The sequence below is a fragment of the Myodes glareolus genome, chromosome 8, assembly GCF_982192425.1.
Source record: "Myodes glareolus chromosome 8, mMyoGla1.1, whole genome shotgun sequence".
NCBI lineage: Eukaryota > Metazoa > Chordata > Mammalia > Rodentia > Cricetidae > Myodes > Myodes glareolus.
This window is the reverse complement of record NC_142033.1, coordinates 31,596,322-31,622,921: the sequence shown is the minus strand read 5'-3', so window position 1 is coordinate 31,622,921 and position 26,600 is coordinate 31,596,322. Positions and strand designations below refer to the sequence as shown.

Genomic DNA, 26,600 nt, shown 5'->3' with positions numbered 1-26,600 from the left:
CTGTCACTCAGCGTCTTCTAAGGGTATTTACTTGCTGTTGCTGGCAGTTTACTGCAACCTTTGTGTTATCAGTAGTTCTGGCGTGAACACTTTCTCCAAACTCCATGCCCTTATCTCTAAGTTAGGCTTCTCCCTGGTTGGTAATTATGTGTCTACCACGTCAGCTCCAGAACCTCAGGATGACTTGGTTGGGAAAAAGCCCTTGCTGGTCCTCCCGGATTCTACCACTTCCAAAAACAAAGTAAACAATTTTATTTCACCCTGTTAATTTCTTTGCCATATTAGAATATTCTCCAACTTTTTCCAGAATAAGACTTCAAGTTGCTCTACAAATACACACACACATACCTCCTTTACAAGGAAGAGATTCATTTAAAAGTGCAATTTTAGTGTGTATGTGTGTGTGTTTGTGTGTGTGTTTATGTGTGTATATGTGTTTATGTGTGTATATGTGTTTGTGTGTCTATGTGTATGTGTGTATTTGTGTGTATGTGTGTGTGTTTGTGTGTATGTGTTTATATGTGTGTTTGTGTGTATATGTGTATGTGGGTGTTTGTGTGTATATGTGTGTATGCATGTATTTGTGTGTGTGTGTATGTATGTGTGTATGTGTGTGTGTGTGTGTGTGTGTGTGTGTGTAGGCATAGGTATATGCCGTGTGTGTTCAGGTGTCCTCAGAGGCCAGAAGCCATCACGTGTCTATCTGGGAGCTGAAGTTATCAGACACGGATGCTGTGTCCTTAGATGTTGGGTCATTTGGGAGATCGGCAGTCCTCTCAGCCACCAGGTAGGTGTCCCTCCAGGCTAAAAGCATGATTTTATAAAAGCAGACTCCAAGCCCTTTTGAGCTGAGCTCAGTGCCCATCCAAGAAGGCAGACATGCCCATCACTCCTGAGTGTGGACAGCTCTGGAAGGGAAGTGCCTTTTTTTCCCAAAGATGTTCTGAGTTTGCCAACATTTTACCACCAGAGGATATGTGTCTGACTTGGAGGCAGAAAGGGAGATGCTAAGAGATGGGAAAGTTGGGCTAAGTTAGCTGCTTAGAGGTAGTCAGCTATGGCTCTGATCTTTCTCTTTTCATTACAAAGGGCAAAATAATGTGTGTTGGTGGGGAAGCCCAGACAGGGATCAGAAATGAACCTCCCACTCTCTCTCTTCTCCTGTGATGTTGTCAAGTACTTAGCTGCAGGAGGAGTACAGGCAAGAAGGGGGCTGGCGGGCAGAGGAACGGAAGGTGAGCACACAGGGGACCTTGTGAGGACATGAAGGAAGGAGGGCAGAAGCCCCTGGAGGTATGGGCAGAGTCTCATTTCAACATACCAAATGTCTCCAATTAAAGTCTGGAACCTAAGACCACGCGAGAAACACTCTAAAACATGACTGCGATTTCTTTAATAGCAGGACAGGAGAGGAGAGAGAGCAGCTGAGACAGAACACGAGGAAGCAGAGGCCACAGCTCTGCCTGCCTCTAATCATCCTGCGCAGGGCGGGGGGCGGGGGGAGCGCTCTCCACAGAGTGTGGAGTTCCACTGGAATCCAAACTCCTGACATCAGACACCGTGCCAGGAGCCACCTGTGTGAAATGAAACCTTTTCCCCTCCACAGGGAAGAAAGCTCTGGTTTTCTCTGCGGTCTCTCGGCCCTGGCTAGTCTAGGTTCTCTTTCCATTCCTTTACTGGAAGAGGCTAGATTATGGGGAGGGAGAGGAACTCCCCACAGGGCCCTGGTGCACCGATCCCAGCCCATGCCCCTGGCTGGCAGGAGCACACACGTGCACAGGCGCTTCCTTCATCCAAAACCTGGGGAGAAGATGGTAGGGGCTGAAGAGCCATGCAATCAAGACATTCCTCCAGCTTCAGGAGGTGAGGGTTATACTTCATAAAGCACACCGCTATGTTTGACAATCTGCTTGTAAAAAACGCCAAACTTAGACCTCGCTTCATTCCAGGTATGAAAAGAAGCCTCTGGTAAATAAAAATGTAATTAATGAGGAAAAAAAAAAACCATGAATTTTGGTGTCACTTTAGATTTAAGGAAGAGTGCTTAAGATAAAACAAACAAACAAACAAAAAAAAACCCAAAAGCCATCTAAAAAAAAAGATAACCATGTTTGATTAGATAAATATTTCAAAACCTTCTGTTTACAAAAACACATTGATAAAATCTAGATATGGTGGTGCATGCCTGGAATCCCAGCTCTGTGGAAGTGGAGGGGGGTAGAATCATAAGTTCTAAACCATCCTTGGCTGCATAGTTAGCTGGAGGCTAGCCTGGGCTAACAGACCCTGTTACCACAAAACACAAGCAAACAACAGCATTCAGGGTTACTGAAGGTAGCTCTGGGGCCGGGGATTTGCTTTGCTCTCTGAATTCAGGCAAAAGCAGTCATTCAATAATGTTAGCAATGGATCTTACACTTTCACCTTACAACCAGCCAAGCATCTGCTTGCTGCCTCCAGCTCGGTCTCGGGATCTCTCACCCCTGAGTTCCGAGGTTCACCCGGAAGCCGAAGAACTGCTTGTCTCAGTCCATGTGTTAACAATGTCACCAGTGCCCAGGATGTGGCAAGGACATGTTTCTGTATGGATTATGATTGTAATGAAGATGAAGAGAGAAAAGGCCACGGAATAGCTGTGATAATATGATGCCACCGGATCTTTTTACTCGGAATACATTTATTGGTTTATAAAGCATTATAAACATTTGATGAAAATAGTCAATTTTATAAGAATAGAGAACACACTCACATTTTATCTGCTGCCCCCCACTCTGTTCGAGGAGAGAGAAATGACAGGCATAGCTGCATATCCCCTGGGAAAGGATTCCTTCGAGCTTCTCCATGTTTTTAATAAAACAACATTAGCGAATGAAAGCATCATAACCTTTGTCATGCTACATAATACTGATACAAAACGTGAATAGTACAAAGTTCATTATATATAATATAAAGTTTTAATATATTACATTTGTTCTACATAACAGACTATAAATATGCGTCCATAGCATGTTCTACAGCCATTGTTCCCAGCTTTCACACTATGGTACCAGATGGAAAGAAAGGACAGCTTCTTTTCTGAAAAACGCAGGCACAGGGGCAAAAGCCAGTGGACACAGCTTTCTCTGTTAAAACTCTAAGTGATACAGTAGATGTGGCTATAACCTTGGCTATAAGGTAATTTTGAAATCTGGCTAGTGTTTATTTATCTGGAGAGTGAACAAACCAGTTCAGCGTTTCTGCCAGAAAGAGGCCACAAAGCTAAAATCCTGGGGTGTGAGAGTGGAGTGGGTTTGAAGGGAGAACAAGTAGGTACATCCTGTCTGAGCCGTTACCACCACAACTTGACATAGAACCCTCGGTCCGTGGCCCCAGACACTGCCACCAGGGCAGACATGTGGGTGTCCATCCAGCAGAACCCTGAGTCGCGTTGTGCGCTTCCACAAGAAAGGGAGCCTCTCCCGAATGTCCTCTCTTTCGGTGTTCCGAATCAAGGCACAGCCTGGGAGATGAGGAGCAAGCTGCATCATTTCCTTCCTGGGGCCAGGCCAGGAGACACGTAAGAGTCCGGAAGGAACTCTCATTAGGAGGAGGAAACAGCACAGGGAACTCGCCTGTAGCCCAACTGCAGAGAGCATGCAACCTTCTAAAACCAGAAACCTTGCCGGTCGCCTTTGCGTTTCCTGACAGCCCACATGCCCGCCTCCGCCAGAGCCAGCACAATGCATCCGCAGGCTCCAGCCGCTCTCCAGGCAAGCTTGCGCCTTCCTTCCTACCAGTCCACAGCCCACACTTAACACTTGGCTCAGAGCCCACATCCTCAACGAAGCCATTTAGGTAGACTCAGTCCTTAGGCGTCTCACCCATCTTCAACACACAAAGTCCTACCATTGCCCATTTCACCCAATTTTACAGAGGGGTCCATTGCCCTGGTATGGCTACTTCTTGGAGCATAGAGTCATTGTCTGAATGTCTTTTGTTTCAGCTGATTGTGAGACTCACAGCAGGGCACATTATACACAATTTAAAATGAATGGAAAAGAGAGAACAGTCAACACATTCTTGGGTCATGGGCCATCTTCTTGGGAGATGCCCGGAGGACTAGCTCCTTGCAGTCTGAGGTCCTTCCTCTGAAATGAAAATCAAATGCGGCTACTTCCAGGTGGGAGAAAGAACAGCACTTGAAAATCTAAGCAGCACCTCTCACGTGATTCCCGGGAGTTAGGGAGCGGGGTGAGAGCACCTCCTTTTAAACGGGAGGTGAGCACAACGCGGTCCCAGAGTCGGTGTGGTCTGCAGCCTCCATCAGTTTTAAAAGCTCCGCCTCCTCGCTGGAGTACACAGTGGTGTCGGTGTCATCGGAGTGGTACCCAGACTGGTAGCCGCTGGTCTGGTTGGAGCCTTCCGAGGCCACAGACTCTCTGCTCTTGCCGGGCATCATCCCACTGTGGAAAAAATGGCAACCCGATGAGTTGAGAAGGAGGAGATGGCCCCTTGGCTCTTCACCTTCACCCGGTCCCCAGCTCCAAGGCGGTGGGATCTCCTGTGGAGGCACCAGCCCCTATATCTCCCTGCCCTAATCAGACTATCAGGCTCACTCAGACAAGGTCTACTCTCAGGTACTAGCCTGAGTTCCTAGTGGCAGATAAGTCCTCTCATTCAGGTCCAAGTCTTTCAAGCCCGAGATGAGATAAAAGGCAATTCTGCTGAGGTATGCAGAGCCCCAACCAGTGGAACATTTTACAGCCTTGATGATTGACAAGTTTGTATACAATGGTTGGAGCCAAGGGGTCTCTTTCATGATACTGAAGAAAATTGGGATGGTCTAAAAGTTCCTTTGCGGTTTTCCTGTTCGGTCATTTAAGGGACTACGTGGCTTATGAAAGATGTGAATAAATTTGTAGAGAAAAAAAAAAAACCTGGGAGAGTGTGTGCAGGCAAGCCAGACATGTCAAAAACTGCTTTTTACTCATCAAAACCACATTCTTTGGACAAATTGGGGATTCAGTCACTCAGCAGCAACTGGAGAATGTTTTCAATGACACAGTAATCATGTCAAAACTAGCAAATGTAGGCTGTGTGGACTGAAAAGCTCAGGGTTTGCCCTTTCAGGGGCCGTAGCCTCATTATTCATAATAAAAACCGCACAGAAAAGAGTTTATTTATTCTGTGTTAAGATATGGTTTAAAGTAGGTTCTCAAAGAGCTAGAAATACATTTTTCCCCTTTCAATCCTCTCCTCCCTTTCCAGGCCAAAACCAATTCGTGTTTCAAACAATGGCATGATGTTGGCCACTTAATAGTTCTGGATAAATATGGTTTGAGTCAAAGAAAGAAGCATATGATTGGCGCTCACGGTTGCCTGCTGGACTTTACAGGAAACAGCAAAATTGACTGTCGCCGTTGTTAGTGTTGCCAAGCATAACTCAGAAACACCTGGGGATTCCCATCTCACACAGTGGTCCCGTCATATGTGGATCGCATCTTTTGTATTCCTACCTAGAATGAACCTCCCAGCAAATAAATAACTACTATTATCCCATTATTCTTTTAACTATAGAATTTCATAAATTCTTATATTGAAATCAGGAGTACTTATTCAAAGCAACTACATGTTGCTGCTGAGCCATGAGGGACGAATGACTCGAGATCAAATTTAATACTTTCCCACAATTGAGAAGGATTCAAATGATATTTAAATACACTAACTCAGTGACTTTGTATTTATTTACATATCATCTTTCTTAATTACAGATAAAGTTAATTAAGAACAGGTTTGACAATTCTTCAGACTGCAAACTCTTAACTCTTCAGGATCATGGCATCTGCTGATGTTGCTGTTTGGCCAGGGCCACATACACTACCAATCACAGTCGATATGCCGATTTGTATCACATGCTCAGGCACTCCAGAGCCTTCAAAAGTTGGGTCATTAGAAATTGACCAAACCCTCTAACTCACTTCAGATTCTTTTTTCAGACCTATCAATTTCATTGTTGGGTTTATTTCAGTTCTTTATCAAATTGCTTATTTGGGATATTAATGTCATCAACCTTCAAAGGCACCAAAAAGTGAAACTTCATCTACACTGAAGGTATTTATTAGGTCCTTTCAAAAATCCCTGTTGAAAAAGGTCTTTCTTATTTGGCTGAGTCTTACCCAAAAGATGGAGATAATTTATTCCTGTCTTCCAGGGTTTTCAGCTCTTCTGATGCCAGGACCATACCACTGTCTGTCTGGCTGTCCTTTTTAGGAGACAATGAGAGGACAGTGAGTACGCACAGGGCCAGCTCCTTTAAACCCATTTCCAATCCACCTAGCAGACAATACGATTCAGTGTCCCGCCAAGGAGGGTAAGGGCATGGCAGCCAGAGACTGTGCAAGTCACAAAGGAAGCAAATGCTCCCAGGAAGTAGATTTAGGCCAGGGAGACACGACCAAGGATGCTGGGGTGGGTCTCCTGCTATCTGCACAGTGACACTGTGGGCCCTTGAATGAAACCGGGCACACGGACTATCTTGACCCTTGGTCCAGATGCCTTTCCTATGGTGAAACCAAAAATCCATCTCTACAACGACCCCATGGCACATACCCTCAAGGACAACCTTCATGAGGTTCCAAGACTCAAGCGCTTGAGCTAATATTTATCTAGCTAGCATTTCACCCTGAGAATTTATTTCTACAACTATTTAGAAAAGATGGACTTACATCTGGGATTACTTTTACTTCTGGTTCTTCCAGTGGGATATCTTCAAATGTTTTCACACTCACTGGCCGGCTCTTTCGCTTGCAGTTCTGCAGATACTGACTGCAAGAGAACAAACATTTGTCTGCGTTGGAGTGGTTGGTATATTTGGCTGCGGGCGCCTCAAGTGATACCCACGTCCGTTATCTTCCAACCACAAGTTTAATAGCAACCTTCAAAACAGCCTTTGGGGGGGGGGAAGAAAAAGAAAAACAAAGTCTTCCTTTGCTAGCACACACAGAAGGTTTAATTTCCTGTGGAAATCCATTTAAAAGTAAAATACAACTGAAAAGAGTAAGGGAGACCCTGAGCCTTTGACTCATGCTTCTGAGGCCCAGGGCTGAACTCAGGTCAATGGAAGCTGACTCAACAGCAGCTGCCTTCTGATGGGCCCTGCCTGGATGGGATTCCTCCAGTAAGCTCCGGATATAGTGCTCTGGGCTTTCTATTTTTCTGGCCATCTCCAAAGAAAGGGGTCCTACACCATATTGACAGTCTGGGCAGAGGAAACACCTTTAACTTCTCTAAAGGATCACTGTGCTAGGCAGTGATCTCAAGTCAACTTCTTCCTTCACCATGAAATAGAGATCTAGGGCACAGAGGGAGGTGGGCTGGGTCTTACTCAGCCATCCTTCAGAGGCTGAGGACACTCTGCTTAATTTTGAGTCTAACTCTGACTGTAGAAATGGGAGCATGGCTCTGTTGCTCCGTTTTAGACAGGCATAGGTAATGATAGCTATTCTTTCTAGCTTGCAAGGTTGTCGGGAAGGTGAACAGCACAGCAAACATCAAGTTTGGTGTTCTGAGGACGCACAGAACTCTATCAACTCGCTTTTATTTTCCTCTTTTGGATTCCAAAGACCTTCAAAGAATAAGACTTGACAGACAACGCATCACTTGTCCCTGGATGCTGCTCTTCCTTGCCACTTGCCACTGGGGGAGTCCAAAAAATCCTATCCAAACCTCTTACAGCCCAAAGGGAGATAAGAGAAGTCCTTTTTATGGGACGTGCCCATGGAGACAAGCAGACTGCTGGCGCAGGGCATTGTCGGGTCAGAGTTGAGGACTAGAAGCTGAGTGCCTCTTCTCCTCTCCAAGAGGTCGTTTCCTCCCCACACAGAGGACAGAATGAGGTTCCCAGTGACACCCTCCCTCAGGAGACTTCACAGGAAAGAGGACATGCAATACAAGGGACAAGCAAAGCCCGTTTCCTGCTGACTCTGGTCCTTCCTTGAAAGTCGTGACTGTCAGCGAAGGCTGGGATCACAGCTATTCGCTCAGTCAGGAAGACCTTTGGGGTTCTACCGCAGGTCAGGAATTGAGCTGAATGCTCTTCAGACATCGCTGCACGGCGTCTTCATGGTAACCTCTCCAAAATCCACTGGTCCAAAATCACACAACTAGAATCTCAGACTATAGTTGTGAGGGCCACTGAAAATTTTGAACATAGGATTGGCATGACCAGATAGGCTTTTGAGAGAGTTGGCTGTGATTGAGAAGGATAAGGCCAGAGGCAGTAACACAGCCAGTTAGGAGACTTCACACTTATCTAGCAGGAAAGCAGGGAATCTGATTAAAGAAGGGGAATGCGCAGGAGGTTTAAAGCAGTGCCTGCATTCCACACAACCCAGCAGAGTAAGGGGGCGTGGATAGCACATAGCCACCTCCAGAGACTCAGATCCCTGACTTCTAATTTCAAAATGGTATGGCCCTTCACAAACGACAAAGCATTTTCCAAGGTTTCCTTGCATCTGCTCCTTGCCGCTCCCAAACAGATCTCTCATTATTTCCCATTGGAGATGAAGAAGCCAAGGCTCAGTGAGAAAATGGCAGTTGAAGGGTAGAACCAGGGTTCCCACTCATGTTTGCAGGCTCCAAAGCCCACGTGCGGTTGTTTCTCCTCACCCTATGGGTAGCAGGATGGAAAAGAAGCAAGAGAGCCACAGACATCTTACTCGGGTCTTTATTAAGCACCTACTGAGGTCACAGCCTTGCTCTGGCTCCCATGTGTGCATGGACCCTGTGATGAGTGGGTGGGTTGAGTCAGTAGGGAGTTTTATGTAGATGGAAGGTGGAGAAAGAAGAATCCCATTTCAAGCAGTGATGGCCAAACCAAGACAAAGCTAGGCAGCTAGCAGGTCTCAGGGACCAGCCCACCTTGGATGTTTAATTACCACTCACAATTAATCAGAGTGAAAAGAAGAGCGTGTACCAAAGCCTTCCTCTGGGGAAGAAGACTGCAAAGACATCTCTGTTAAACTGCTGGGAACGGGAGGTGGAACTCCCAGGGAAAATGAACAAAGCAGCCATAGACGGTCCAGTCCACAGGCTGCCCTCTAGGAGAGACGAGACCAGCAAATATGGGTTTTCTTAGGGGAAGCGTACACACTCGGGGCCACAGAGGATTCATGGGGGAAAAAGGCAACAAAGCTAAGTCTAGACATCAGTGGCCCTCCCCGCCCCCACCCCTCTGCCTCTTCTCCACAGAACTGTTGAACAAGTATTTTAAAAAGTAGTTTAAAGAGGCAACAGATCAAGAGGCTGTCTCCCACAGTGATGCTGGTGCCCAGCTCTATTTATAATGCAATGGAGTTGAAACATATAAGGAGGAAGCAAAGCTAGGAAGACTCAGCTTTTCTGCTTGCCTGGAAGCAGGAGAAGAGATAGAACATGCCTGGGGAGGTGCCTTAGCCTCAGTACACTCCCCCAGAGAAGCAGAGCCATGCAAGACCTCTGCACTACCTCTACCGCTATGGAAGGCAGTGGGCTCGCACCTCTAATCCACACTGACTTCATTTACATCACCGTAAGGTGAAGGAGGGCTTTGTTGTTTGTAAAAAGAAAAAATAGCGGAGCTGAGAGGGGATGTAAACAAAAAACTTCCAATTTCTCTTTGATTTTTCAGTTCATGGATAGCTAAAAGAGAATCTAGTCTGGGAAGGCTCCTTCAAAACTCAGAGACAGAAAATCTGAGCCAAGCCTGGCTGGGCTGAAAAGCATGGTGTAGCATTTGTCCCCACTCCTGGGGATAAATGTTTTAGCCCTGGCCTCACACAGGCACGTCTGTCTCCCAAACAGGACTCCATCTCCTGCTGAGCACCACATTCCAGGAACCCAGCAAGCCAAATGGCCCAGCTCTGAACTCTTGTCACAGGACATGAAGAGGACAGTGAGCCATCAGATGGCTCTTGGACTAAGGAGAAGCAAGACAGCGTGGCAGGAACAATGGGCAAGCCAAAATGGACTAGGACTTTGCATCCATGCAAGTTTCTCTTCATGACTCTTCCTCTCTGAGAACCTCTCCTTGGAAGGTGGGAAAATGGCCCTATGGCTGGAATCAGAGGAGATGGATTCATCTCTGGGGCAGGATGGGAAGCCGCTCTCTTAACAGCTGTCCTTTATGAAGTCCCTTCAAGTGTCAGGCACTTAGAAATACGTTATAGCCATGACAGCATGCAATCCTCCAAGTGGCCATTCGCAAACAGTGGCCCTGCCTTTCTTCACACAGAGACTGGGTTGGGGGAGGGGCAAACGATATGGGACTTGTTCGGGGCTACTAAAAGGCAGACCCAGGCATCGCGTCTGGTTCTACCAAGCTCTCACGTCTACATCTTTAATCATATTTTTGCACTGCTTCATGTGGGTAGAGCTAAGACCTGTACCTAGATAATACTTGCCATCTGGTCTAAATCTAGAGTTCTCGCATAGACAGAAATCTGATAATATACAGGAAAAAATTCTTCAGGGAATACTGACTGCTCTTGTTATAAAAGCAATGGTAGTGTGTTGGTTGATATCTAACTTTCCCCCCTGCTCCCTTTCCCCACTCAGGATTCCTCAGGGCCAAACATCATTCCTAGGCCTCTTTAACCTCCTTGCACCATGGCCACTGGGCCGGTGCCTCCCATGGGAGACTGCTGCCCAATTCCTTCTACAGCTTGGGCTCACTCAAGAAGACAAGCAACACCCATGTTGTCAGGGGGTCTGCTCGTAGAAGCACAATAATACCCAAAGCAAAGTCAAGCTGTCTTGGGCTTAGGGAAGGCGATGCTAAGGTCGTATTGTGGGATGCCCCACCAGCATTTTCCTCATGCACAGGTATTACCTGAGCCCAGCAAAAGCTGTCTCAGTACGCTGCACAGACCAAGACTGGACTGCTTGGCATTTGTTTTGAATAAACTTAGGCACCCCAGTAAGTAAATAGAATGCTGAAACTCAGACTGAGGACAGATTTCTCTAGAGTGCAGCCCTATTTCAGGACACAGCCTGTGGTGTGCCCTCTCCTCACCAGAGAGCCCTCGGTATGTTTCAGATTTGCACAGACTCCTTCCTTCCTGAGTCTTTCCTAAGCCATTTAATTCACCTTAATAAAAGTGTACACGGGGACGATTTTAATACAGATGTCTCCACGTCTCCGTACCATGGCTCTCTCTTTTTTTTTTTCTGGAGATTAACAAACTGTGGTATTTTAGCTATTTGCTCCCACAAGGCTTAGAATTCTTAACGGCAGAGTTGTGCCAGCAATATGGGCCACAGATGGGAGGCTGTTCAACTCTCCAGACCTCCTTCGGGGAGCGCGGCCCTCGTGAATGTCAGAACTCCAGTTAACTAGAAGAAGTGACCGACAGCCTAAGCAAATGTCTTCCTCCCGCCCTCACCTCCCGAGCTGGCCTCGAAGCCCCCCTGAGGGGATGCTGACCATATACCTGATTCCTGCTGTGTTGTCATAATGGAATTTGGGGTCGCACACTTCCTCTTCCTCCATACAGGAAACAGGTGAGGTGGGCAGGGAGAGTCCAGAGTCCTCTTCCATGCTCAGTGTCTCTGACATTGGAAGAACAATGTAGTCTTTGCCATCCTGAAACAATAAACACAGCATGCTATTGTTATGGCTGCTGTCCTTCAAGGGCCTTTTCATGAGAAACAAAGGGCAGGGGGGCGTCTTGGCTGTGCGTGCCGCTTTCATATCTGAACCGAAGACTTCAAGACTGTATTGGAAAAGGGTTGCCAGAAACAAAAGGCCACTTGAAAGGGGTGTGTGGAAGAAGGTTACTAAAACCGGATTAGTGAAGGGACGGGAGGCCACGGTTGCCATGAAGACAAAGCCGGCAATGGCTGTGGAGGAGATGAGCGAGGAAGGAGCCAAGGAATCAATTCTCCACAAAGACTTCTGCAGGAGCCGGACCTTCAAAGTGAACAGCCTCAAGTCCAGCCTCTATATCCCAAGGCAATAGAAAACCTGAAGGCAGGGAAGAGAAAAGCCTAGGACAGCAGGAGCAGAGGAATTCCTAATAGTGCAGTCTGCTGTTATTTCTCAAGAGGAAGAAAAGACAAGGTGATCCGATACACTGAAATGTTTGGAAGGTTTCTTTGGTAAAAACAGATGTGACCCTCAAGTATTCAGAAGGAAAAAGGAAGCAACTGGCTCCCACTGGAATAGGGGGCACCAAGCAGCAGCAAACTCTCTAGCAACAACAAAAAAGGGGGTGCAATCCCATTGTGGAACTGTCGTGACAGCCTGACATTTCACCAAGAAGGGCCAGAGTCGTGGCTTTGCAGAATTTGCATATTTGTTTTGTTTTGGCCTTGCCTGCAGAATTTACTAAAAATGGCTTGAAATTCCTTCCATTCTGATCATCAGTAAGTCAATCAGACTTAGGTTTTGTTTGTTTGTTTGTTTGTTTTGTTTTGTTTTTTGAGGGAGTCTTGCTATGCTGCCCAAGCAGGCCTCAAACTTATGATTCTCTTGTTCCAGCCTTAAGAATTCTGGGATTACAGACATGCACTATCACCCTCAGCAGATTTTTTTTTTAACCTTTAGAAGAACATTTGAAGACATAACACAAAAACAAGCAGGTGTGGACCAACAAGATGACTCAAAGAGTAATGGCATCTTCAGCCAAGCCTTATGACTTGAGTTCGAGCTCCTAGGCCCACATGATAGAGGAAGGATATTCATAAGTTCCCGCAACTTATGAATAGCCTAGAGTTGCCTATTCTCAAGCTATGAATTAGGGTCCTATCAGTCTAAAGAGCAATTATTACTTTCAGCAAGCATTACTGCTCAAAACTGGAAGGCAGAGGATCCTTTTTAAGTGACCCAGAGAATCACACGGTGCCTCGTGAATATTCAGGCAGTAGACTGTTAGATCACAGACCCTCAACCTGAAGGTTCTTTGTAGAAACTTCTAGAGCAGAGGGTTACAAACCTGTTGAGCATTCGCTTGCAGGAGATTTCCCAAATGTTCCACCAACTCTGAGAACGAGGGTCTCTGATTGGGGTCCTCATGCCAGCAGTCCAACATGGTCTGGTACCTAGACGAGCAAGACACTGGTTTCATTAAAGCGTGCCATTCTTCCAAGAGCTAGCAGTCAAAATAATACTCAAATGGAAAGCGTTTGTAAAGAGCTATCAGGAGCTGAGATACTAACTAGGGATATGAAACTATTGGAGACACAGATGTCAGTACTCATATGTCCAGCTGTCTATAAAAGGGTTTTCTTTAACACACATCTCTATCAACCTTTAATAAAAGTTCTCTGGTATAGATAATACAATAACGTGATGCCACTGCTTGAGGTAACCAAGAAAGGCATCAGAGAAAGGGCCGCACACAAACTAGGCCATGACGTAGATGCTCACAATGGAAGGCTTTCTCGCCTTCTTAGTGGGAAGAATTGGTGTGAAAAGAAAGAGGGGGGCTCTCCAGAGTCTTACATTTCTGGGGTGGTGTAGTCAGGAGCCCGCATTCTAGTTCCTTCTTTCAGTCTCCTACAGAAGTCTTCGTCAATCTTGACCCCAGGATACGGGGAAGCACCTAGCATAAGACAGGAAAGGAGCACTGTGAGCTTCGCATTCACCGTAAAAAGCCCTTAAGCCTGATTCTAGCACATTCTTATGGCCTACGGAACTTTTTTGTTTGTTTGTTTGTTTGTTTTCTTCTTGATTTTACTATCTAAATCTTCTAAGAAATTCTATTTGACAGAAGGTAAAATGCAGAGGAGGCAAGGCCTTATTGGGTTTGTCCACTATTATCACCTTCTCTGCTCCTGAACTCCCCAACCCAGAAGAGGGTCAAAGAGAAGCGACTCACCTAAAGAAAATATTTCCCAGAGCAAAACGCCGAAAGACCACACATCGCTCTGAATTGTGTATACTCTGTCAAAAATCGTTTCTGGGGCCATCCACTTCAAAGGGAGTCGGGCCTAAGTGGGTGACAGCAAAGCATCAGAACCCAAGTTAGCAGATTTCTGAGGAAAACACTTCCTTCACTTCCCAACACAGATCCACAAAGTTTGAATTGTGAGTTCGAATGGAACACCAGGTTCGTCTTTAGATACTTACATCTCCTTTCCTGACATAATCCGGGTCTTTATAAATATCCCGGGCCAGGCCAAAGTCACAGATTTTCACCACATTCTTCTCTGAGAGGAGAATGTTCCGCGCTGCCAGGTCCCGGTGGATGCACTGTGAAAGAAACAGTATTGTGATAAGTCTCCACACAGCTAATTGCTTTTACATCTGTTGTGACCTCATGCTTTAAAAAATCCAACATCGGAGAACCATCTGATTAGCAAGAAGTGGGGTAGAGTTTTAGAGCAACCGGTCAGGAAAGGGGCCTGTGTGTTTCATCGAGACACATCTGCTTACTCCATAAACAGTCCTGTCCTTTGGAGTTAGATGATTAGGTTACAGTCTGATGGTGGACACGGTTTAAAAATGTGTCTCGGATCACATCCATACATCCTTTTGCTTGGCAGCCTCTGTGCCTTGAACTGGGTTATTCTAAGGAGATCCCAGAATAGATTTGCTTTGAATGGCTGTGTAGAAAGGAGAGGCGAGGGTTCTCATTGGTTGGGTGTGCTTGGTTGGCTCTCTCTTTCATTTGGTACTGAAGCTGGACTGGATCCAGAGGCAGCACACAGGTACTCATCCTGCTTCAAAGTGTTTGATATGATAGAAAAGGTCAACCCCGGCAGGGTTGGCCAGTGCGAGTGGACTGGACTCTGGAGAAAGTTTCCCAGAGCTCAGCTTTAAGCCTCGGGATTTTCAGTTCCTACACTGGTCTCTCCTTTCTGTCAACTTGATCTGACTTTCAGCTCTTCAGCGGCCCTGTCACTCTATGCTCACAGCCCTCAGCAAGCACCTAAGCACCTGAGAGGGAAGAAGAACCTCAAAGAACTTTTGACGTGAATGAAAGGCTTACGTGAAAGACCCAATCAACACAGGAGTGACCGTGGGGGCTGGGAATCACTGCCTCTCCCCTGCCCAGCACCCCAGGTCAATAAGGGCAGTCTCCCTTGCACCAGAATACTCAGGAGTGCATTGTCTAGAGTGGGATAGTAAAACTGGAAAGTCCACGTAACAGACAGCATCCCTACTTGCTCTCAACCAAAGAGCTTCCTTGCCCAGCTGGATAACCATACATACATAACATACAAACAAACCAACAAATTACCTCGTCGTTACAAGAGAAAAGAAAGGATTCTGACTCCCCCACTCACCAATCACTCTATCAATTCTTTCTTCTAGTTGACAAAAGAAATTACTTGGCTCAAGAATGAGTTCTGGCCTTTACAAAAATAATAACCCTTGAAAAAGACTCAAAGTCCTTCCCTTTGGGACGATACTGAAGGACCCTGGTTTGCTCCCTTCTCATTGGGAAAGAGAATACAAGAAATACTCAGCAGAACTACCTAAGATCCCAAGACTTTAAACTTCAGTGGGGAGAGGGGCAAGGGACCTTACAACGATAAAGAAAACAAACGAATTATTAAGGCCTTTTGTTCCCTCGGGAACCTGCAGCAAATACACTTCACCCACAGAGAGCTTTTCCTGAATAATGTGAACCTTTCTTACCAATGTGAGACTACGCGTGTCCCCCTTCCCAAGGTCACCGATGACTTCCCCCAGTCTCCCGCCCACCTCAGTGCTGTTTACAACCTTTGGAATATTTGTCACTTGTCACGTCCCACCTCTGCCTTTGTTTGGCCTACTTTCTAATTTTAGCTGTTTTAATCGTCCTCATCTGAAGCCTGGCCTTCCTGGTTTCTAATTATACAAATAACAAATAACTTTTTGATGGATGGTGGTGAATGTAAAATAAATTAAAAATAGACCCCACTACTCCAAGATATCTACAGAAGTCTACTCCCCACATCTTCTAAGCGCACAGATCACATCCTTTGTAAAGAGTTCCTCATTTAGCTTGCATAACATTGAAGTACATGTGCGTTAGCATGTGCACGTGCACACACAGCATTTTCATATACTCTGTCTCTTCCCGCCTTACTTCATCCCACAACATCTGTTCCCAACCTTCCTCATGGGCTGCTTGGTTATTGGCTGTTTCATCATCTACAAGTGTTGGAAACCCCAGGAAGTTGCAGAGCTGTCTTGGTTGATTCACTACAGTGGCACTTAGAAGTCGATCTAGATAGCCAGGAGGTGTTGGAGCACACCTCTAATCTCAGGCAGAAGCAGGCAGATCTCTGGGAGTTCCAGCCAGTCTGGTTACCAGAGGAAGTTCCAGGACAGCCAATGCTACACAGAGAAACCCTTTCTTAGAAACCCCCCCCCCCAAAAAAAAGATTAAAAACAAAAGCTGGCACTTAGCAATTGGTCAATGAGTATTAATGATATGAATTAATTTCATGAAAGTTCTAGCCACCTTTTATTCACACACACACACATGCACACACAAAACAAGCCTCCCCAGAGGAACACATTTAAGAATCCTTAAAGTGACGACTTTTCCAACCCGAGCAAGCGCTGTCTCATTTCCAAGCCTGGGATCTGAACACAAAGCTTGCTGTCCCCTTGACCTGTCATACCTTCCTTGATGCCAGGAACTCCATGCCCTTAGCCACTTGGAAGCTGTAGCAGATGAGATGCTCCAAGGTCAGGAAGTCCTTGTACAAGTCTTCAGAAGCTGGAGAAGAGACAAGAGGACACAGCTGAGTGCTCCCATCAGCCAGGAGCCCTGTGATCTCTTCAAGACGCGAGAGTCAGTTTCAGGAGACAGAAGCAGAGGACCTGCCCATTTGCGAAACCCCAAATTATCAGCCTTCATCATCCTCCTTGGGGGAAAAGACTGCTTTCTCCATTTTTGTCAAACTGAGTCACTAAACTCAGAAGGGAGAAGAGAGAAGAAATCGGCGCAGACAATAAGAAGAGAAAAAGGACCTTTTAAAGTCTGCTGTCTCAAGCTGTCGTTGTTTTCCCATGAATTCAGAGGGGAAAACAATAGGTCCTATGAAGAAACTCTAAAAATAAAACAACAATATTGAGGGTCATCGAATCTTTTCTCTCCGGGCTTTTGTCTCCTGGGACAAAGACCAAAGTTCAAACTGCGGTCCACAACAGATAACCAAAAATAACAGAAAGATTTATTTCTCTCACTTTCAAACTGAAGACGTGCAGCGAGCATGTTAAGTCTGGCCTGGAAAGGAGACTTTCCTCCACGGAGAGGAGTGAGTGACCACAGGCGTGGAAGAAAGATGAATCTACATAAGCTGGTAGCGTTTATTACAGAGCAACCGATACACAGAAACACTGAGGTGCTCCTGGATGTTTTGAAATGCTCTCCTAACTTATCAGATAAGATATGGCTACCGTCTCTTTCCTGGACACAAGACCAGAGTAAACACAAACTCAATTACCGTAACAGACTTGTTAGTATTAAGAAAGCTGAGACTTCTTTCTCCATGACTTCTTATGCTAATGGCCAGGAACAGTGAAACTCTCTTCATTCTCCAGATAAAGAAATAGAGGCGAAGTCCTGGCCTGCAATTCCAAGCCATTTACACCTCAGCCCTCCACCCCTAGCTCCTTGCATTTCCAGCTTACTGGCTACCAACTATGAGCAAGAGGGTGCCTGACCCACTTACTTGTAGACCTCATGAGGACAGGCCTAGCAACTTCCCCATGCCCTCTAGCCCAAGTCCTAACCACCAGATGCCTATATGGTTTCCAAGAGAAAGAAATTGGATCAGGTTCTATCAGTCGACCTGTGGCAGAGGAAACAGAAGTGGGGGTGGGCTTGTCTACACTCACACCCCAAGAGCACCAGGCATTGGGCATCCTTGTCTCTTTCATCACACAGTGGTGCCTGCTCCTTCTGATAAAGGCAGACATACAGTGTGTCCCGGAGCTGACTGCAGAGAGGCTGAGGTTCAGCTCCACCCATACATACCACTAAAGCATCACTGGGATCACAACCAAGTGAGGCAAGACTAAGGCATGTGACAGGAGATTGAGAAGCCAGCTGGGTGATGTGAAAACGATGGCCGTGTCCTCACCCATCTTGGAGAAGGTCGGGAAGAGATGACCAAAAGGGCCTCTGTGTGCTGCTGAGCATGCTACCTATTGGATCTGAGCCACGTATGGTAACGAAGGCTAGCCAGACACCAGAAAACTCCCTTCCCCTTTCCAAACATGGCACTGAACCTCTACTGCCAATCATTTCTCATCCAGTATTGGATCAGAGTGTTGATTTGATTGTTAGTGACAGTTTAGCCCACTGAGTTACCTAGACTTCTCAGGATAACCCTGCTTTCACTCCCAGTAGAGTTCATTGTCTGTCTAGGGCTTCCATACTTTAGTTAAGCTTGACTGGACACTACCTAGGAATTTAGATTTAGCTTTCCCCCGTGGCTGGAATATCATGTCACCAACCCTTTCTACAAGAATGTGCTTTAGGCACAGGTTGCAAGGGCAGGTACCTTCTTCTTCCTCCACATCACTGAGGGATTTCTCCTCAACAAATCCCGAGCTGGCAGAGCTCTGGCTGCTGGTGATGCTGTCCAAGCGACGCTTCAGATCCACAGAGAGCTCCCCGACGTAGTCTTTCCCCTGGCGGAACCGCGCACCTTTGCTCTGGAAAAGAAGAGACTGTGCAAATTCCTCGAATACAAGATGGATCTCTCATGCATGGCGAGTTCACACACAGTTGAGACTATTAAAAGCAAACAGGAGAGTCAAGTCTAGGATCCCACAGAGCTGAAACGCGGGGCAAGTTTTAACAGCATTCCTTCTCTAACGCCACGCCCCTTCTCTTCGGTGTCAAGGGGTAAGTGCTGCATTTCCAAACGTACTCAGACACATTGTCATTAGTGCCCCCTTGACAGGGGGACGCACCCTCCATGGAGCCAAATATGGCTCAGGTGACAGACTATCATCCAGAGCCAATGCTCTCTCTGCCCTACCCTTTCTTTAATCAAATCTAGCACCATCATAATGGCTCAGGAGATTAAAGTCCTAAAAATAAAATATGAGAAGCACACAACCCCCTTAAGTGGATGTTAAGATTACCGGGGTAACATGCAAAGAATTTCAACGAAAAGACACATGCAAAGCCACTTTGAGGTTTGCTCGGCTTTCACGTATGATCATGCTCAGGTAGGCGGCAACATACATGTGTGACCATGCTCAGGTAGACGGCAACATACCTTATAGGGAACAAATTCATTTCTCTTGCCCCGTAAGTAAGTCGATAGGTTTCCAAACTTGCAGAATTCCACAATCACCATGAGAGGCCCTGCAAATGATACAGCCAGTTACGACAGGAAAATGCACTTCACGAACACGTCTTGCTAAGAACTTAGCATGCTGATAAGCTCAAAACTGCCCTGGAAGAAGTCTCAGATAGCTTTTCCTGGGAACAGAGTGGCAGGAATCAGCTGACCCCAATCCCTCCTATTGTAACTTTTCTTTTTCACGCTGATTCTACAGACATAATCGAAGCAGCAGCAATCAGCTGAGATGACGTCAGAGTGGGAGAAAAGGGAGCTGGCTCGAGGTTCTTTTCTCTCGAGGTCTGGGGTGCTTTTCTTGCCCATCTAACACTTACTGTACAAGTAGCAACTGTCTCCCCGTGAGGAGAACATTCTTCAATCCAAAGGATGCTACAGAATCCTTTGATTAGAGAGTCCACTGAATTTCTCTGGAGCCTAGTACATTTGGGGCTCTGCAAAGGACCGCTCCCTCGAACACCGCCAGAGCTGTTAGTCCCACGCAAGGGGCAGAGGCACAGCAGTTACTCACCTCCTGGCTTGGTGCAGGCGCCCAGAAGGTTGACCACATTGAGATGGTGGCCAATGTGGATGAGGATCTTGAGCTCAGACATGAGGGCTCGGTGCTCGCTGTGTGTTGCTCCTTCTACAAATTCAGAACAAAGACGGACACTGATAGGTATGGCCATTGCCGAAGGATGATGGACACTGAGCTGTGCGATTTTCACTCTCGGCGGAGCACAGTTACCGCTAACTAACAGAGCAACTGTCAAGTGCAAACTCTGTTTTCTAATCAGGAAGCAAGGCTTTACTCTAAGCAAACCCTGAATGATTGGTATTTAGAGAAATCTAAGGCAAGGTTTCTTGTAAAGTTAGGAACATATCCGCAACAGAATCACATCTAGATTCTCTTTCAATACAAAACTGGAATTTTCTATTTCAGGTTTAGTAGGCTGCTTAGGGCCTGGTCATTTCAATGCCTCCTCGTAGGGAAGCACATTAAATATTCTCATCTAGAGACCAGTGAGTTGGCTGGGTGGGTAAAGGCCCTTGCCACTGACCCTAATGACCTGAGTTCAAACCCTGGGTCCTACACGGTGGAAGGAAAGAACTAACTCTTGCAATTTGTCCTCTGACAACTCATATTCTCTCTCTCTCTCTCTCTCTCTCTCTCTCTCTCTCTCTCTCTCTCTCTCTCTCTCTCTCCACCTTCTCCCTTATCTCCACACACACATAAATGAATGTGCTTAAATTAGCTCAGGTCCATATTGATATTCCAGTTGATATGCACCAAATAAATAAGTTAACAAGACCAGGACACAGCAAAGCCATTTGCACATGGGTCTAATGGGGCCACGACTGCATTTGGTGCTGTATGGACTGCTACACTTCTCCCTCATCCACAGACATGGGTTCCATCTCAGGGCCTGATGACCCATCTCTACACACACACACACACACACACACACACACACACCCTAAGCCTCTAGATAAAAAGTTCAAATGGAGGAAGGGGCCTTTGAAAGGCACAAGACCCTTCTAGCAAAGGCAAGCAGCAACATCTCCCTCCATGGAAACAGTCACAAATTGAGCAGAAGCAACCCTCCCCTCCCCTCATCAGAATGTCCAGGCGGCAGGTCCTTTACTATGGAAAGATGCTGGTGTCTAAAAGAAAACCCACACCCTCTTCTGTCTGCACAGCTGCTCTTACTTTGCAGTGCCCCTTCAGAAAGTTCTTTGGAATGTTCTAATTCTAAAAAACATGATGGTTTTGCATTATACTATTTTTACTAATAGCAAACTTCTTTCTTCTTTTCTAAAGTGTTTATAATCAGTTTGTATCATAATACTTTGAGGGACAATTTTAATAGAACCAGATAGTTTCCCCTCAGATAACCAGGACCACGCAACAGAACTGTGTAAGCTAATCCTTGCTCCCCAGTCATGTGCCCTTGCATGAGGCTCCGAAGGAGGAGTCTGTCTCTAATTTGGCCAGGGGCTTTCTGTCCCACCTATGCATAGAGCCAGCGATGCAAGCCTCATACCATGCTTAATGAAGGACGAAATAAAGAGAACCACATCACAATGTCACTTTGCTTTTTTACCTTTCAACATTTTGACGGCCACTGTTTTGCAGGTTGCTGTCTTGTCAATTCCAAAGGCATCTGCCTCAATCACTTGGCCAAAGGCACCACGGCCAAGAGGCTTCCCTGGAACCAATGATAATGGCAATTACAAAATTTAGTTGTCTCATCACACGATCTGAGGGCTATGTGAAGATTCTGATTGATTAAAGGGATGTTGTATTCCATTTAGACCCACATTCCACTTTACTCCCTCATTCTGGCTTCCAAAGTGCCTTCCTTTGGATGGTTGTACAGGTTCCTCAATACTAAAAGGCTATCTGGGTGATTACCCAAAATCGGGAGATACGATTAATATTTACGAATAAGAAAACATCATCTGAATAGTCAAGACAAGTCATTGTCTTAAAGGAGAGTTAGGTGGGCTGGTAAAACAAATATCAAGTTAATAGCAGTTGACGGCTCACCTAGTTTCAGCCGGTCCCTGGGGAACTCCCATTTGCTGGCATCATAAGGCAAGCGTTCACAGCGCTCATCCAAGGGCAGTTCATCTGGATCCATGACAATGGACAAGTAGCCCGTCTTCAGTTCCCCTTCATTGGCCTGGAAAGCATAAACCCTCCCAGTTACACAATCCTGTTGTTTGGTTGTTGTTTTGTGTACTTGTTGCTGTTTAATAGGGTACCCATTGATAGTGTCTCATTTCCCAATAAAACTCCCAAAGTTCGAGAGAAGTCCTATTATAACCCAGATTTTAGTGCCTCTTTAGTTTCCAAAATGAGTTCAGAATAAAGTTTCTAAATCTTAATTACAGTGGACAGTCCAAACCCTTGACCCCTCTAGTGGCTTCCATCAATTAATGCCCATAGTTCAGCCGAAGAAAATGGACAAGAATGTTATTGTGCTGAAGTAAAAATGTGCCCACTGAGCCACTAACAATGGGAAGAAGCAGCTGAAAGAAGCCCAGTCAGGTCCCATTAATCACAAAACCAGCATGCAAGGGACAGGAGGGACATTATGTTGTTACCCGCTTAACGGTCCGCAGAACAATGACAAGAAGCAGCCAGAAGAACATGGCAATCACGGCAGTGCCCACAAGAATGATGACTTCCAGGTTGGTCTTTTCCTGCGCACCTGGAAGACACAGCCGAGTGATCACCAACTGGGAACCCACAGCCTTTGGTAGAAGGCGCTAAGTGTGACATGCAAAGCAGGGCCTCAGGCTCATCCACTTTCAAGACTCCGAGGGACCAACAGCCACAGATTCCTTCAGTCTAACAGAGTCCACCACACTCTTAAAGAACAACAGCAGCATACCAGTCAGGGAAACATCCGGCAATAATTCCCAAACAACGAACCATAGGTGTAAGTGTCTTCAGAGATGCACACAGGATGTGTTTGGCAAGAGGCCTCTTTGGAGGAAAGAAAATGTTCTTTCTATTTGTGGGTAATATCATCTGATTTGGTGCCGATAGTCCATGTCTTCCCTTGCGAGGCGTGGGAAAAGTGATTATTTAGGAAACTACACAAGGAAAGAAGGGAGGCCCTTTGCCCAGACAGCTGCTTGTGACCACACACCTACTATGAGCTTGCTGCTTTAAATAAGTCACCCTCCTTCACTGTTTCAGTAAGTTTTCAGTTTTCAGCTTGAAAAAGGAAGATTTGAAAGATTGAGCCACTTGTCTGAGAGACACAGGAAGTCGGTGGGTTGTTCAAGGGCTATGCCGGGTCTGTGCAAATCGAGCTGACCAATACTTCATCCTGTTCCTGTGTGGCAGAAGTCTGAGAGAGGAGAAGAAAGGAGAAAGGAGGAGAGAGAGAGAGAGAAGAGAGAGAGAGAGAGAGAGAGAGAGAGAGAGAGAGAGAGAGAGCACTGACTGTGAAAGGAGAGAGGAAAGGCAGAGCTAAGCAGGGCAAGGAAAGTGGTGGACTCCTCTCCAGGGTGTGTTCCAAGTGGAGAATTACAGGCAGAAGGCTCTCAGCACCATGTGCTAATCAGGATTAGGAAGGAGGAGATTAGGATACAGTTATCACTTGGGGTCTCTCTCTCTCCACTCATACTGTGCAGTGTGAGTTGAAAGAAGTCCAGAGTTGGGGGGATGGCCCAGATGCCAGAAGACAAGCAGTTCATTAGCTGGCAAAATAAGAGTTACCAGTTGGGAGACCAGCTCTGAGTGTGTCTATAAGTGGATTCGGTTTCTCTGCTGTTCCCAGGGAAGCAATTCTCTATCTGAATGTAAAGATCTAAATGCTTACCCACACAGACAGAAGAAAGGCCAAAGGTTCAACTGCCTCTATCAGTTTATGTATGAATATTCTCATAGTAACACCTGAGAGCTGAACGTGGTGCTATTGTCCGCAGGTAAGTCTCCACGATACCCCTGCCACTGTGCCCACTTAGGTAACCTAACGCAGAAGGCTAATGGAGGGGAGGTAGAGTACTGGAGAGAGCTGAAGGGAGCATCCTCCCTGGATTGGCACTAAGACACGATGCCTTTGGAAGTAACAGAACTGCCATGCCCTCTGGCATCTTCACTAGCCGCTGAAGTTAACGGAATCCTAACATTCTTACAGATTTGAGAGCACGCTAGTTCCAGATGCAACATTCGACGGCATGAGTTGGCAGATTAAAGGAACCCACATCTGCACCGTAAGATGTTAGAAATCTGCCAAACCTACCTCCTAACCTCCCTCAGTCACCCCCTGCACACCACACGTTCAGTCACACAATAGCCTTGTTCTCTTAGGGGATTACAAGGAAAATCAGAAAAGGACTCAGTCATGCTCTGCATAAGCTAAAATATTCTGTCATTGTTTGCTGACTGAAAAATAGGCAGATTTCACATCAATCCAGCATGCGCGTGTGCGCGCATACACACATACATATATACACACACAATAGAGGGAAAGAGGTTTCCTTCCATTTTTCAATAATAACCCTCAATTTTCCATGTTACAAAAGCAATCATCTTTTGTTTATGAGCGAATCTTGTCTTGGCTCTAGTGAAAATTCTGAACCCCTGTCACTAATTGAATAGCAATGTCAACACCAAATCTAGTATTATTTTCCAAGTAGATATTGGAATGTCATTTCTGTAAGTTAACTTGGCCATTAAAACAAAGTGAGAACTAGGGACAGGAAGATACTCATCACTCCTGGCTAAACGTTTTCTCACAGTGAGAAGCGTGGGGAGAGGAAATACGGTACAAGCTGACGCATGCCGCTAACTTTACTTTCTGGTTAAAAGAACACACTGAAGACAGATTATGAAGAAGAGGTGGAGAACCCCTAACTCAGAACTCCCAGAGGACAACGATCTGAAACTTTCTGAGTGCTGAGGGCTCATTTCTTCCTGCAAGTGACAAGCCACAGGCAAAGAGCAGGTGCACTGAAAACATTGCATGAAATGACCTTCAGGTTATGTGTTTAGGCTTACATGATACCTAAATAAGTTTTATATTTAGATGTAGATCCTCTCCTTAAAATACCTACTAAACTTGTGAAAATATTCTAACCCCTGGACTACATCTATTCCCCAATAATTTAGATATGAGACCCTTGACCACCGTGAAGAGCATAGCCACCCACACGCCGTGGTTCCGTGACACCACTCTGACCTTCTATTATGAAGAGTGTCTCCGCCCTGGCACAGCCCAGGACATTGCAGGCCTGGCAGGTGTAGAGGCCTTCATCCTCCTTCCTCACCCTTCGGATGGTTAGATTCCGGTTCCCATCTTTCAGTACAATGCCTACAAGTGGAAGGAAATGTTTGCTTTATTTTTGATGGTGCGATCTGTGCTTTATCCAAGAAAATGTTTAGAAGAGTTGCTGTCCTTCGTTGTGGGCTAGGATCCAACTCTAAAGAGGTGGACGGCTCATTTCAGAGCCAGATGGATCCTGTACCGTTTTGTGTGTTCATGTGGGGGAAGGGACATGCCAATGTGCATAGAAGTCAGAGGTCAATGTTGGGTGTCTTCTTCTTTTCTACCTCATTCTTTTGAGACAGGGTCTCTCCCTGAATCTGGAGCTCAATGATCCAGCTAGCCAGGCAGCCAAATGAGCTCCAAGGATGCACTTGTCTTCCACCCCCACCCTCACACCCTGCCCCTTAGCACTGGTATTACAGAAGGATGCTGCATCTAGCTTTCCACATGGATTCTAGGGATGTGAGCACAGGCCCTCATGCTTGTTGGCAAGCATTTCACTGACTGATCTGTCTCATAAATACTGCTTTCTGTCTACTTTGAAATAAACCAAGAAATGACAGCCAGTCTTACGTGGCATCCTTGAAAAAAAACTCTACCACTAGAGAAATAGACAAGTTTCACTCACCTGAATCTTCCACGAGTGTCTCATTGTCTTTGAACCACGTAATGTGTGGAGTAGGGTTTCCAGATGCCGGGCACGCAACTTCAATGGTTTCACCAATCATTGTCGTCTGATTCTCCAGATTTCCCAGGATCATGGGTGCCATGCGCTCTATGCACATAAAAAGAAAGCCATAGTGCCCACGGTTCCAACTATGCGAACAGCTTTAGTGTCCTGTCACTATCGGACAGTCTAAACTTAAGAAGCAGTAGCCCATCGATGAAGTAGGCCGAAACCGCACAGACACGAGAATTGCTGGTGGATGCGTTTTGTGAACTAAGGAGGGGCAGTTCTGACAGACCATGGCAGTCTTTCCGTGTCCACATTAGCCACCCTACACGCAAGTCACAAAATAAAGATTTGGGACTCTTTGGAGATGGCTTTTTTCAGGTTATAGTTTTTTCCCCCTTAATCACACAAGGCTTTCCCAAAGGGTAACTCCTCACCTCACTGTTTGTGAAGCAGGTATCACACTGAGCATCTATGGCTAACGTCACAACAACAAACAAACAGAGACCAATTTTTGTCCTTATGATTTGGAGACCTCACAATGGTATGACCACCTAGTGTTTGCCTATGGTCTCCTCCTGTCCTTCTAGGGCCACACTATGAGCTTCTGGCGTGTTCTTGCCCACCATATTACACAAACATTCTGATTTTAATCATTGAATACCCAAAGATGCCATAGGAAGTTTCCTAGTCTGAACTAATCTCTTGAAGACACTGGTAGTGACTTCATCAAAAGGCTAGAAAGAGCCTAGCTGTCTTCTAATTTTAATGCATCACCTCACCATTATTAGCTTTGTTTTGCTTCTGGAAGTGAGCCCGTCTAATACAAAAGTTCCCAGAATCTGGCACTATCAACACAACACCTGAATACATTGTGTTTAAGG

At 46.0% G+C, this 26,600-nt stretch overlaps 1 protein-coding gene across 1 annotated transcript in view; it reads right to left on the bottom strand.

The window, feature by feature from the left end:
- Positions 1-2,657: 2,657 nt before the first annotated feature.
- The window catches only part of Kdr (kinase insert domain receptor), a 42,613-nt gene continuing 18,670 nt past the window's right edge, over positions 2,658-26,600 (bottom strand). Inside the window, exons 14-30 of the mRNA XM_048414882.3 lie at positions 25,672-25,818; positions 24,957-25,088; positions 22,366-22,472; positions 21,806-21,941; positions 21,360-21,464; positions 19,787-19,900; positions 19,192-19,280; positions 18,466-18,619; positions 16,576-16,673; positions 14,087-14,209; positions 13,836-13,947; positions 13,460-13,559; positions 12,951-13,056; positions 11,448-11,599; positions 6,705-6,804; positions 6,156-6,241; positions 2,658-4,442 (exon numbers count right to left, since the gene is read on the bottom strand). Of these exons, the coding sequence (XP_048270839.3) occupies positions 4,247-4,442; positions 6,156-6,241; positions 6,705-6,804; positions 11,448-11,599; positions 12,951-13,056; positions 13,460-13,559; positions 13,836-13,947; positions 14,087-14,209; positions 16,576-16,673; positions 18,466-18,619; positions 19,192-19,280; positions 19,787-19,900; positions 21,360-21,464; positions 21,806-21,941; positions 22,366-22,472; positions 24,957-25,088; positions 25,672-25,818 (2,057 nt within the window). The 3' untranslated portion in view covers positions 2,658-4,246. The remainder of the gene's footprint in view (positions 4,443-6,155; positions 6,242-6,704; positions 6,805-11,447; positions 11,600-12,950; positions 13,057-13,459; positions 13,560-13,835; positions 13,948-14,086; positions 14,210-16,575; positions 16,674-18,465; positions 18,620-19,191; positions 19,281-19,786; positions 19,901-21,359; positions 21,465-21,805; positions 21,942-22,365; positions 22,473-24,956; positions 25,089-25,671; positions 25,819-26,600) is intronic.